The 13,782-nt window shown below is 32.6% G+C and overlaps 1 protein-coding gene across 1 annotated transcript; it reads right to left on the bottom strand.

Annotated features, from left to right (window-relative positions):
- Positions 1-5,390: 5,390 nt before the first annotated feature.
- On the bottom strand, positions 5,391-8,436 carry LOC144560901 (beta-fructofuranosidase, insoluble isoenzyme 7-like). The gene is made up of 6 exons (XM_078310122.1): positions 7,991-8,436; positions 7,506-7,914; positions 7,216-7,378; positions 6,567-6,813; positions 6,042-6,135; positions 5,391-5,618 (listed from the first exon to the last, which is right to left on the bottom strand). Exons 1-6 carry the CDS (start codon positions 8,434-8,436, stop codon positions 5,391-5,393), a joined length of 1,587 nt encoding a protein of 528 aa, XP_078166248.1.
- Positions 8,437-13,782: the final 5,346 nt, after the last annotated feature.

Below are 13,782 nucleotides of genomic sequence, written 5' to 3'. Positions count from 1 at the left end.
ATTCGTTTCCGAAAAAAAATGAACGGTTAGATTCGGAAAAACAAGAATAGTAGAATTACTGTTTACGGAAAGAAAATAACAGCGGATTTAATTCCTTTCAAAGGTAAGCTGGAAAAAGCTAGATAAACATATTTATTATTTCCAAGGAGAGTACGTATTAGCGTTGGCACATTTTCATTCGTTGTCTCATTGAATTTTTTTTTTTTTGGTCTTTGTTTTTTGCAAGGGCAAGTCAACAGAACTATTCATTATTGCCATTGAAAAAAAGGTCGATTACAGTAATATTATACGGTCTTTCATATAAACAGAATTGTTATAATGCGCGCGTCGGTCCAGATTTTATAACACTGATATATTTTTAATTGGTTTCTCATCTCCAATTGTGAAGTTGAATATAGTTGACTTTCTGTAAAATATGTATAAAAAAAATGCGGATTGTAAAACGAAATACATATCTGATGGAAGATAATGCGTCTCTTTCCCACGTCTCATGCTCATCTTACCACATCATATTATTCATAAAACTATTCAAGTGAGAAAAAATTTAAAAATAACGAAGGTGCTTCTTAAGTACTTTTGACTTGCAGTAGATCCGTGTAGTATTTTATATTTTGTATTAAATCGTGGTAACAATTATTAGAGAACCGAGTTGCTATTTATTTAATTATTAGTCTCCAGATCTCCCAAAATTACGGAGCGTATTAATTTATATAAACACGTGCAACTTTTAGCTTTTGTCGAGTTGTGCTTTGTTCTCATTTTATCAATCTCTAGTTATTTTCAATGAGCCTTCAACAAAATTGAATTTACATCTCTTAAGATATATATCTCAAAAATTGAGTTGATGAAAATTTGGACAATTTAGATCATCAAATGATAAATCGTCATCAAATATTCAATCTTTTGTTTTTTAGTTGACATTGTTAACTTCCAATTTGTTAATTAAGCATGCCTGATTCATCACGTTACAATTTCCAATATCTAAATGGAAAATTGTTATATATATATATATATATAATTAAAATTTTGAAAATGTTAGCTGGATTTCTATTTCAGCTATGCAGGTGGAATTCAAAATTAAAGAGGCTGGATTGTATGGTTTAGCATAACCATGTGATTTGTGTGGAAGTAAAGAAATGAAAAGGTCTTTAGAGATAAGGTGTTGCCTTCAATAAATTTAGTTGATCGAATTCATAAAGAGGAAATTTTGTGGATGAAATTTTGCAAGGGCAAATTGAGACAGATATGAGAGGTTGCAAGAAGAGGCAATGGATGTAATTTTTATTATTTTTTTCATTTTTTAGTTTGGTAGCTTCTACCAACGTTGTCAAAAAAAAAAAAAAAGTACTGGATGCATATTTGACAGAAAAATTTAATGCAACCAATCATTTTTCTTTTTAAAAAGAAATAGTTTCAATAAAAAAAAATGAGAGAAGATATTGTGCCCCATTTTTTTTTCTTCAAAATTTCCCCACGCCAATTCTGGGTCAGCCTTCAACTGTTCTAACTATCATTATTCAAGGTTTCGTTGATCTCCATCCGTTTTTTAATTCCCAATCTCTCTATCTCCATTATTCCAAAAATACTCCCTCTCTTGCATATGCGCTAGCTTTCCACCAACCGTATTAGCGTTGGCATCTCATTGAAATGACTTTATTTATATTTTTGTTTTTTGCAAGGGCACGTCAGTAGATCGAACAAGTTATTTATTGACCCTGAAAAAAACTCGATTATAGTAATATTATACTGTCATTCATATAAACTGAATTGTGATAATGCGCGGGTCCAGTCCGGATTTTATAACACTGATATAATATATATTGGCTTCTCATCTCCAATCCTGAAGTAGAATATATATTGTTGACTTTAATTCTGTTAAATATGTATCCAAAAAATGCGCTAAGTAAAACAAAATACATGTTTAATGGAAGATAATGCGTCACTTTCCCACGTCTCATGCATGCTCTTCTTACCGCATCATATTATTAAAAAAATATATTCAAGTGAGAAAAGGTCGAGGCCCTGTCTAGCCATGATAGCGAAATTTAAGATTAGTAAATAAAGATAGAGAAAAAATAGTTATTTTCAGATTAGTGTGAAAATGGTGCTATTCGGATTAGTAAAAAGGTTATTTGGATTATACATTTGGAATAGTGAATAGATGTAACCGAGAAATAATAGTGTTAACATAATACTAATTAAGAGGAAATATAGACAAGTGGGATCTCAAACACGATGTGGATATAACAAAAGTCATATCAATTTTGTCATTTCGGGACTGTATTGGCATAAATCCGAGAATTTTTTTTTCTCTCTCTTCAGAACATGTGAAATTGGACGAATTGTTTCTAAGATGGCTAATTAAAGAGATAATAGAAGGCGGAAGGAATTGAATTTCTAAATCCTTCCTCCACCACTTCTGTTCAAACTTTTTCATCTTCATTGAGATCCATGCATAATTTTTAGGGAAAATTTCTAGTGTACTCATCAAAACTTTCAAAATAGCCAATTTGCCCATCAAAACATTGAAATAGCCAATTTTCCCATTCTAAGTTCAAATGAATTCTTATTTCCCCATATCTTGACTTAAATTGGTAAACTTAAGCTGAATTCATATTATAATATTATTTAAAAGTTAAAATGTATATTTTGCCCCTCTCTTTTCTTCTTCTTCTTCACTCTATCGTTGATAAGCTCCTCTTAGTTAGAAATGGTGGTTTGCAAGGAAAATAGAAGAGAACTTCAAATTCATAACTAAATAAATTAAAACATAATTTTTCTAAACAAACTAAGTGCCAGTACCTCAATAACGGCCGTCTAACAAAGCCTCGAACCTGGTCCATTTTTTTGCAAATCAATCTCATTTTCTCTTTATTTCTCACCCACTTTGAATTATTTTTTGAAACGATTGACAAAGGCTGTCAATTACTGCTACCTGAGTAGCTTACAACTCTCAATGAGAGCACATCGTACTTCCCTATACAATCAAACTAAAACATAGAATAAAAAAGCATCCCATGTACCACTGCAGTACCCGGTACCACCTCCATTACCTCTGGTAATGTTGAATCCATAGTAAACCTTCCAGCACTGCCTCTCCCACTTTGAATTCAATGCCCCAACTAATCTTATATTTGACGGGTCGTTGTATGGTTGGATCAAATCACGGGGTAGTCAGAAGTTAATTTGTTTAGAAAACACATGTTTTAGTTTATTTAGTTATAAATTTGAAGTTCTATTTCTTTTTCTCTTTCAAACCATCATTTCTAGCTCAGCGGGCATTGTAAAAGATGGGTTGGAGAAGAAGAAAAGAGAGGGCAAAATAGACATTTAAATTTTAAAATAAAATTATAATATGAATTCAGCTTAAGTTTTCAATTTTAATTAAGGTATGGGGAAATAAGAAATGATTTCAAATTAGAATGGGGAAATTGGCTATTTCAATGTTTTGATGGGGAAATTGGCTATTTTAAAAGTTTTGATGGGTACACTAGAAATTTTTCCTAATTTTTATTAGATTATTTTTTTTTAGATTCGTGCATAAAAAATTTGAACGATTGAGAATAACAGGTTCCTGTTATTCTTTGGAAATAACAATTTCCAACCGTAAATACCAATGTCTACTCATCTGTGTTTAATTCATTGGGCAAACTCAACGACAAATCTCGGGGTCTCCTCCATTTATTTAATTGAAATGATTTAGTCGAGTTCAGATCGCATATCTTTCAACCATTGACTTTGTAAGCTCTCTGTCCCACAAATGCGCTGCCCTGTCTATTGAAACATATAAAAAATTAATATTCCACACATGTATTCATGCATTTCCGTTTCCCATGTATTATATATTGACTTGTGACTATTTTTATGATCATGTATTATCTTTAAAGTCAGGTTTTTTCTTCTACAGTTGTCAAGAGGTAGATATACTCCGCTGATCATATTTAAGTCTTTTATCAATAAAAGGCCAAGACAGTGTTGGGCAGAGGCAGATATACTCCCCTAATCAAATTTAACCTTTTTTTTTTCAATAAAAACAAAAATTGTTGTTGGCATAGAGCATGCCTCAATTTGTTTTCATAGATTTTCAATTACGTTTTTGTTTTATTAGTGATTTTTGCAGATTTAGAAGAAAGTAGTTAATGAAGCAGTTCTTCAAAGGGCCATGTTCTTAACAAACAACAGCCATGCATCCAACTGGCCCAGTCCCCAAATTAACTCTCTTCTCGATTGTTAATTTTCTAGTACAGTTTAAAGCTAAATTAATTTTAACTGCAAAAATATGCCGCTATGTGCGAGGGTAAAAAGTGACTATTACTGAGGGTACAACGACATAAATTGCTATTTCTGAGCATATCGGTATTACCGGTAGGAGTATCTGCGAAGATACTGTCGGCAAAAAGATCCTTTACCTTCGCGTATAGTGAAAAAAATTCAGCTAAAATTGTTGGACCTGACATAAAACAGTTAAATCCAATTTTGTAGTGCTATACTTTGAAGCAGCTTTTAATGGGTCACATTTTGAACAAACAACAACGATCCATCCTATTGCCCCCCCTTTATATTGAAAGGAAAACATACTGACACATTAATCAGATTGAATTCTCTTTCCCTTAAAAAGTACTTGAAACTTAATTTTAAGATGTCTCCAGTTTAGCTCAGATATTCATGTTGACATACCAACCAAAAGCCTATTTGAAATTGAGTATAATTGTAATAATAGTCTAATTTATACTTTCTATCAAAAATCACATTTTGTTAACTTCTTTATCTACTCTGTTATATACCCTCTGTTGAGTTGAGCTTGCTTCTCTTTAAATGATGTTTAGTTGAACTAGCTTGTGTCTTTCGGAATCTCCTTGATTGGACCAGGGCAGTAGGTGAAATGTGGAAAATCAATGGTGCATATCCCCTCAGGTATTTGAGGGGTACAATGAACAACCAGATGGCCCGGACTAATTAATTCCAACCATATCAAATTCAATCCGGTACCTATGAAAGATATAGGAAGTCTGTTTTGAGTTTCAATCCGGTACCTATGTGAACTCTAGGGTTTCTAACAAACTTATGTGGGCCCCGTCTAGGTCTAGGCAATGTTTTTCAAAAAAATATTTATATTGATTTAATTCGAGGAACTCAAATCTTCATGTGTCCATGTATTTAGCTTTTTCAAGAATCCAATAATGAAGCTTATATAACACAAATGACAAATGAAAGTATTACATATAATCGGCCAGTTCAATTTTGTTACATTCCAAATGAAAATTAATTATTAGAAAATAATTAAACTCAATTAATACTCAGACATTCACATAGCATCACAATAATGTTATCTGATATATTATTCTCAACTTGCAACAAATTTTCAATCATTCTTAAACAAGGAAGACTCTTTAACTAACTTCAATATTGCTCTTACTAATAAAATCATCATTTTTGATATTCATGCGGGCCTTTCCCATTTCCCATGCATTGAGCTCTCTGACCTTCACCTCTTGAGAACCATGGTTGAACACACAAAGTTTTGAGGTTTGACCTTTCAACACATGTTCCGGGTAGACCCGCATTGTCATGCATGTTCTACCACCGCCTCCAAAGCTCTCTACCACTGAATGATCTATCTGTTATCGATAATTTATTCAGATTTAGTTTAATTTTAATCATACCACCTGCTATACATTATTCAGAGTATGTATTACACCCACCTTTTTTTATCATGCAACCAAGAAAACCACCTTAACCAAGACCAAAAACAGAAACAAGGAAACAAACTAGAAAAAAACTTGTTTGATTTTGTTGAGTAATGCGTTGTTTAATAAATATTTAGGGTATTTAATGATTCAACAAAAATCTATGTAAGACTGTAAAATCTCTATCACAAGTCAATTGGTAATGTAAAGAGCATAGTCACTTGGTAATTTATTTGGAGATTGTTGTCACTTAAGCGTACCTTCACAGTAACCCATGACCAGAAGTATGACAAATAAAATAAGCTAAGTATGATTTAGAGATTGCTATAAAATAGGACTATGCAAAATATTTACCAGGGTTCTGAGTGAAATTCTTTTGTCTTTGCTTATATCTACATCAACAAAGGCACCATATGTAGGTTTGTAAACACCCTTTCTCCTTGATGAACTAATTTTGGGACAAAAAAACAGATAATAAGAGAACAAAATATATAATTCATATGTGCCCCTAAGAACTTTGACATTTTTTTATTATAGGGGTTTAACGATTAAATATATATATACAGAACCTTGATATTTTTTGACGAGTTGGCATTTTGTCTACTAAATATAAATACAGAACCTTGGTTTTTCTCTGTCCCCAAATAATGCAATAAATGACAATCCCCATATACTAGGACTAACACCAGGACAAACATCTCTCCCTCTGTTATGTTATATATCTAACATGCAACTTTCTACCAAGGTGGAACACTTTGGGGCTTTCAGTATATTTCAATGAGGTAATTGACAGTACGTACTTTTAAGATTTTCAATACATTGTAGGGGAACTCATGAAAATTGCCTTGTTAATTATGATAAGAAGTTGAGAAAGAGTGCCTTTTTAGGTCAGAGCACATGAGAACCATGTATCTATCAGAGCTTTTGTATATTCTGAAATAGATAGCAGTGTATTCTTCCTTCTTGCCATCAATGTCACTAGTCAGAACAAAAAGGCCAAAGGGGCCAATTCCTCCATTATTAAATGGTGTGATGTTATTACATAGCTTGGAAGGATCTTTAACAAATGAATCGTCAATTGATTCGGCACCTTCGAGGCTTAGTAGTTCAAATTCAACCTCAACATCTACCTGTTAAAATGATATTGTTCAATGAAATTGTTTTGCACTAAACTGAGTGGTGCCATAATGGGGCCCAATTTGTTCTTAATGTAATGCCTAACTTCAGATATATCTTATACCAGCTTTTAAGCCATGACATTTATTTGATATTATTTTTTATTGTTATTTTTGGGCCTTAGTTGTCAAACATCCTAGGTACAAAATAACAATAGCATACCACTACCGATCATACAGCCTACATGTACAAGGCAGTATATCACTTTATTGATACATACCATTCGGGTTTGAATATAGGCTGGCTTGATATAATTAACAGTGATCTTAATATTCATACTGTCAGATCGAGCAAAATCTTAAAATTTGCATAATTATAGCCTCTCTCTCTCTCTCTATCTAGAACTATCAACTTGCCTGGGAAGTCAAGATCCCAGTGATTTCATATCTAGCTCCAGATTGCAATAGGAAATCACACAACTGGACTTGAGTTTGCCTGAGTGATTTTATTTCTTCAATGGGCCACTGAATTAGTTGCTTTCCATCAGAATCCAGCCAGATAGCCCTTGGGAATGTCTAGAAAACATGGATGGAAAATGAAACCTTAGAAATATCAAAAAGTGTGATAAAAGAGAGAATGAAATACTAAATTTGGCAAACTAAATAATAATGAAAGCATACCAAATTTCATCAAAACACAGACCTGAATACCAGACCAGCCTCTCTTGACATCATCTGCCTCACTATCCGACTCATTTACCCAACACCAGAGAATACGCCTTTTCTTTTTGGCATCAAAGAAAGACTTAGAAGCATAAACGTGCCCGTAATCTATCATGGGCCAAGTCGTGTAATCATCTTCGTACCCATCATCTGGTACAAAAATATCTTTCTTCTCGTCATACATGCCAACTAAGTAGTAATCTTGACTGGTTTTCATGATGCTCACTTTTAGAACATGTTTTACTTTTCCTGTGTTAACTGATGTATCTAACCCGCCTTTAGTTGATAGTGATACAGGAAAGAAATCAGGGCATTCCCACATGCCACTGTTTTCAGATTTGAACAACGGAAATTCATTCCTTTCCCAATTTTTTTCAAAGTCGCAACTCCTACACAATAAAATTAATTAATTGAGACCGAATGAGGATTCATGTCATCTACGTTTCAAACAGAAATAATGCTTACTTGTATAACAGAACCTCAGCTCTTCCATTCACTTGAGCTCCAACCGCCACTCTCCAGTTCCCGTCTTGACCAACCCATCCGGTAGTCGGGTCTCTAAATTCGGCTGGGTCGATACCACCTCCGGGAAGCATAATCGGGTTGTAATCCGGTTTGGTCCATTCTCGCAACAACTTGTCTGACCCATTCTTCGGGAATGCAATGTTCTGCATTTGTCTCTTTTTGGCATCGATGCCAGTGTAGAGTATAACGGGTTCACCGTGCACAATGGTAACAGAGCCAGAAAAGCATCCATTAATATCAAACGGGTCGGTCCGGTCAAGTGCAATATCGAGGGCTTCCCAGTTTACGAGGTCGGTGGAGACAGAGTGGCCCCACGCCATGTTGCCCCATAGTGGGCCCTTTGTGTTGTACTGGTAAAAGAAGTGGTATAGCCCCTTGTAGTACATTGGGCCTAACAGTTTTATTCAAAAGAAATTTGAGTTTTGGGCTTACAAATTAAGCCTGACAGTTTTGTAGGAAAGAAGATAATATTAATTTGGTTATTGGGATGATCGAATGAAAATCTGCCACGTGTGATTGATTGATTGGAGTACTAAAAGAACTTTATCCATCATAGACTAATTTTTCCTAGCAATCAAATTACTTTAATTAAAAAGATTGGCTTCAAATGACAAATCTGAATCGTTAAAAGTCGTCTATTTATGAGTAATGCGTTTACATGTGAAAATTTTCAACTTTCAAATGAATTTAGAATGAAGTTAAGTGGTTAAAATTGGAAGGTAGATGGGTTTCAACGGTTAAGATTCGTCGTTTGAAGCCAATTTGATAGGTTTTAGAGTTGAGTTCATAAAATGGCTTGGTGAACTTAACAACACCCAGTTCTACTATATGTATTTGATGAAATAAGTGATGAGAGAGACGTATATATACCACATGGATCTATTTTGTGGATTACGAGTCCCAAATTAGAAGATCACCACATGCAAAGAAAGAAATTTATAGTTAATTAAGAGCAGAACACTCATCTTCTCAAGAAATGAAAAGCAAATTAAGAAATAGTGAAGTGCATTACCATTGAGCCAGTTGTTTGAAGGTTGGAAATGGAATGCGGTTCTATCTTCAACAAATTTGTTTCCCCATAGTAGTTTGCAAGTAAGTGCTGAGAGAACCGTACATATATCACATGGATCTATTTGGTCCATTATCAATCCCAGATCAGATGACCACCACATACAAAAAAGAAATATATAGTTAATTAAGAACAAAACATTCTTCTTCTCAAGAAATGAAAGGAAAATTAAGAAATTGTGAAGTCGATTACCGTTGAGCCAGTTCTTTAATTGTTGGAAATGGAATGCGGTTCTATCTGGGGCAATTTCGTTTCCCATTGGGCCACTTCTTTGAAGTTTGCAAATGGAAGGTGATTCATTAGCATGGCTAGGGTATTACTTATAAGCAGGATTAGGAAGGAGACTTGGGTGTTAAGAGTTGAGGATTGCATTTTCAGACTTGGGTGTTAAGGTTTGAGGATCGCATATTCGCTAGGTGTATAAATCCTCACTGGCTCGATCATTAGTCAAAGTATCATAAATATTGACTTTGTATATACATATTCATACTTACATACATACACATACATATATACACACATATATATATACATAAGTAGAACAAGGGTGTTGTTAAGCTCACCAAGGTGTTTGGTGAGCTTAACTCCAAAACCTATTAGATTATAGCTTCAAAAAATAAATCAAAACCATTGAAATCGATTTACTTCACTACTTGTGAATTTACATATAAAGTTTTTAGAATTTCGAATTAATTTGTATAAAGTTAAGTGGTCAAAAAGTGTTAAAAATATGAATGCACTAAAATTAATTTATAAACCTTCCAATCTTGACCGCTTGACTTTATACTAAAATAATTTGAAAGTTAAAATCTTTGCATGCAAATTCATCACTTGTGAAGTAGATGGATTTAAAAGGCTTGGTTTGTTGTTTGAAACCGATATAATATATTTTGGAGTTAAGCTCAACAAACACCTTGGTGAGCTTAAGAACACCCTAGTTTTACTCTATATACATATATACATACACACGCACAGACACACACACACACACACACACATATATAGAGGTTGGCTAAGATCAAAGTGGTAGTTCCTGAGCTTTGGTACTACCAATTCGTTTTTCAATTTTCAAAGTTCAAAACGTCAATCCGAACCGTTCAAGTTGATCCCTATATTAAAATGTGCTTGGAAACCAAATTTTACATTTTTCTAAATTTTTTACTATTTATTAAGCCACTTTAAAAATCGCTGATCCAACAGTGGCTTAACAAAACAGTAAAATCAAAAGCCACCGTTGGATCAGCGATTTTCAAAGCGACATAATAAATAGTAAAAAAATTCAGAAAAATGTAAAATTTGGTCTCCAATCACATTTTAATATAGAGATCAACTTGAACGGTTCGGATTGACGTTTTGAACTTTGAAAATTGAAAAACGAATTGGTAGCACCAAAGCTCAGGAACTACCACTTTGATCTTAGCCAACCTCTATATATATATATATATATATTGAGAGAGAGAGAGAGAGAGAGAGTGGCTAATATACAAACGTACGTTCCTGGACTCAGGAACAAAGGGTTCGGTTCTCTAATTTTCAAAGTCCAAACAGTCGATCCAAACCATTCAACATTCAATCTATATTAAAATGTGCTTAGAGACCAAATTTTATATTTTTTGGAATTTTTTAGTATTTGTTAAGCTAGTTTTAAAATCGTTGTTTTCAATGATCTAGAAGTTTTTCATTGTTTATACATACCAATACATATACATGTGGCGCAACTGATGTCGTAGAATCATTTCAATAATCCATCAACTCCATCGGTTGATTAGGCCTAAACAGTAAGTGAAAAGTTTCAAGTAATTACAATGTTGTCTCTGGTTACAAACACCATTGGTGCCATAGGCCACCCGATGGTAAATAAGAGATGGTAAATATGTTTTTTTGTAGTAGTGAGAGGTTTGTTTACATGTAAAATTTTAATTTTTTTTTAACTTATTTACTATCCGGCCAACTGTTTTTTTAGAAAAATAATGCATTGAAATGCGCACAAAGTACTTTATATTTTAACCGTTTAACTTGATGCTCAATAAATTCAAAAAAGTTTAAAATTTCTATATAATATTTGAGTTTCCGATAAACTTCTTCCTCATTGCCTAGTCATCACCTCCAACCAAATCTAATTTAATCATATACCTTATTAAATATATTTTGTTGGAGCTGATGACTAGGTAATGAGCAAGAAGTTTATCGGAAACACTAATTTTATATATATACTCGGTATTAATTGTAATATGAAAATGACAGGTACGCAACTTATTATTAAGTTTAGACATGAAGCACTGGACACTTGAAGAAATATATATCTTCCAAATAGTTTCTACAAGTTGCATGAACTCCCACCTATTTCATCAATTTCCTTTGCTCTTAATAAAGTAATAATAATTCAATATCTGGACGCACAATTTTCTCGGAAAAAAATGTTTTTTAGTATTTTATTCCGTGCTGCGTAGACAAACACGTTATATCTCGCTGTGTTTTGGTTTTCTTTTTCTTTTTCCCAATATGTGCCGAATAGAAATATAATGTGATGAGTTTGATCGTTGACTATAAGTTTAATTATGGTTAGGTGGGTTAATTTTTGTATTTCTACTTGATCCGCAGTATCCGATGCTATAATATAACATAATTTGCATTATATTATTTTTGTTGTTGATATATTTTATGAAAGCATAGTGAAATTTTTATCTTGACAATTTCTAGTTTGACAAGAAAAAAATTAAAATGAACAAAGAAAAAATTCAAAATAGAAAGAAACTTGTACACATGTTGCCGGCCGGCCTTATCAATGAATAATAATAGTATAGTAAATTTCTTGCAATTTTGAATATTTTTTTATATTTCGTTAAGACTGTGTGGATCATAGATTGTTGTAAATTTCATGTTGTTTGATGCACAGTAAGATATATCAAATTCCTTTATTCATAACCGATAGAAGAGTAGAACTAGGGTGTTCTTAAGTTCACCAAATTTCTTAGTGAATTCAATTTTAAAATCTATTAAATCGGCTTTAAATGAGGAATCCGAACTGTTGAAATCCCTCTATCTTATGAGTGATGCGTCTACAAGTAAAAATTTTAAACATTTGAATTAATTTACTATAAAGTCAAACAGTCAAAAAATGTTCAAAAAATAAATACATCAAAATTAATTATTTAAGCTTCTAATTTTGACCGCTTGACTTTATACTAAATTTCTTAATATTCGACTATATATTAATAGATTTTTGTGCAGGTGATGACTAGGTAATGAGCAAGAAGTTTATTGGGAAACTACAATATTATTTATGCATATACTCGGTATTAACTGTAATATGTAAATGACAGGCAAGCAGCTTATCTGGATACTTAAAAATATCTTCCAATATATAGTTTCTTCAAGTTGCATTAACTCCCACATGTTTCATCAATTTTATTCCTTTATATTTCTTTAAAAAAAAAAAATAGTATATTCCATGCTGCGTAGGAGAGATAATGTTGTAACGATATTTAATCATTGACGATGACAAGTTTGATCGTTGACTCCCATTTAAAATTTTGTAAGTCTAATTATCATTAGGCGCGTTAATTTTTTCTATTCCGACTTGATCGGTACTATATATCTGATGCTATCATACAAAATGATTTACAATATTTTATTTTGGTTGTTGATGAAATTATTATCTTGACAATTTATAGTTTGACAAAAAAAAATCAATAAAAGTATGCACAAAATAGAAAGAAACTTGTACACAAATGTCGGCCTTATGAATAAATTAATTACAAAATTTTATTTGTTTCAATATTTTTTTATATTTCATTAAGATTGTGTTGGAAATAGATTGTTGTAAATTTAATGTTTTTTTTATGAACGGTAAGATGTGTCAAATTCCATTATGTTTCATATGCACGATAAAAACATAGAACAAATCACATTTCAAATATATTAAATTTTTTTTTTTTTACGATTGTTATATTAATTTGTGTCCTGTAGATCTTAGTTCTTTTTCAAATTTATCTATTTACTACCCCATCATCTCTTGCATGCTTAACTCACTTTCTGTTATGTTATGATCCAAATTGCTATTCGGACCTATTGAACTATCTTCTTTTTTTTTTTTTGAAAAAGTGGTTACCCACCGATTTCATTAGAAACCATAAAATTGTTTGTTTTCCAATCTCCAAATAATTGGATAAGGAAACGCATACAGTTTGTACCAAAAAACAAACAAACAAAAAACCAAAAAAGCTAGTCCATAGGAACAACCCTAGGCAACCAAACGCCCAAAGAGTAGAACTGAGACATCAAAAACAAACAGCAGCCAACAACAAAAACTCCTAACACCAGCAGACAACAAAACAATAAATCCTAGTCATTTAGAAACTCTAACCCAAGCATATGGGTTAAATCTTCGGGTGTCAGTATAGGGAGCTCGACCTCTATCTCTGAATCTCTCTCCTGAACTGTTTCCTGTTGACCTAATACAATCAGATCCTGAGAAGGCAAGACATTAGTGTCCAAAGGCATAATTAAAGACAAATTAAGTAATGAGTCATTATTTAAAGTCTTACACCAAAATGTAGCTAAAACAATAATTTTGGAACCAAGGGCCTTTAAAGTAGACATATGAGATTGTTGAAAACATAGCTTATTTCGTTCAGGCCATATACACCAAAGCACAGCACCA

Source organism: Carex rostrata, chromosome 10, assembly GCF_964058835.1.
Source record: "Carex rostrata chromosome 10, lpCarRost1.2, whole genome shotgun sequence".
In the NCBI taxonomy this organism is placed as follows: Eukaryota; Viridiplantae; Streptophyta; class Magnoliopsida; order Poales; family Cyperaceae; genus Carex; species Carex rostrata.
Note: the sequence above shows the minus strand (reverse complement) of the source record. Positions and strands in the feature narration are given on the sequence as shown.

Coding starts and splice junctions, on each gene's coding strand:
- LOC144560901 (XM_078310122.1), bottom strand. CDS start 8,436: ATGTACTACAAGGGGCTATACCACTTCTTTTACCAGTACAACACAAAG. Junction 6,136..6,566: donor ATGTGCTCTGACCTAAAAAG/GCACTCTTTCTC, acceptor TCCCAAAATTAG/TTCATCAAGGAGAAAGGGTG. Junction 5,619..6,041: donor GAATTTCACTCAGAACCCTG/GTAAATATTTTG, acceptor TATCGATAACAG/ATAGATCATTCAGTGGTAGA.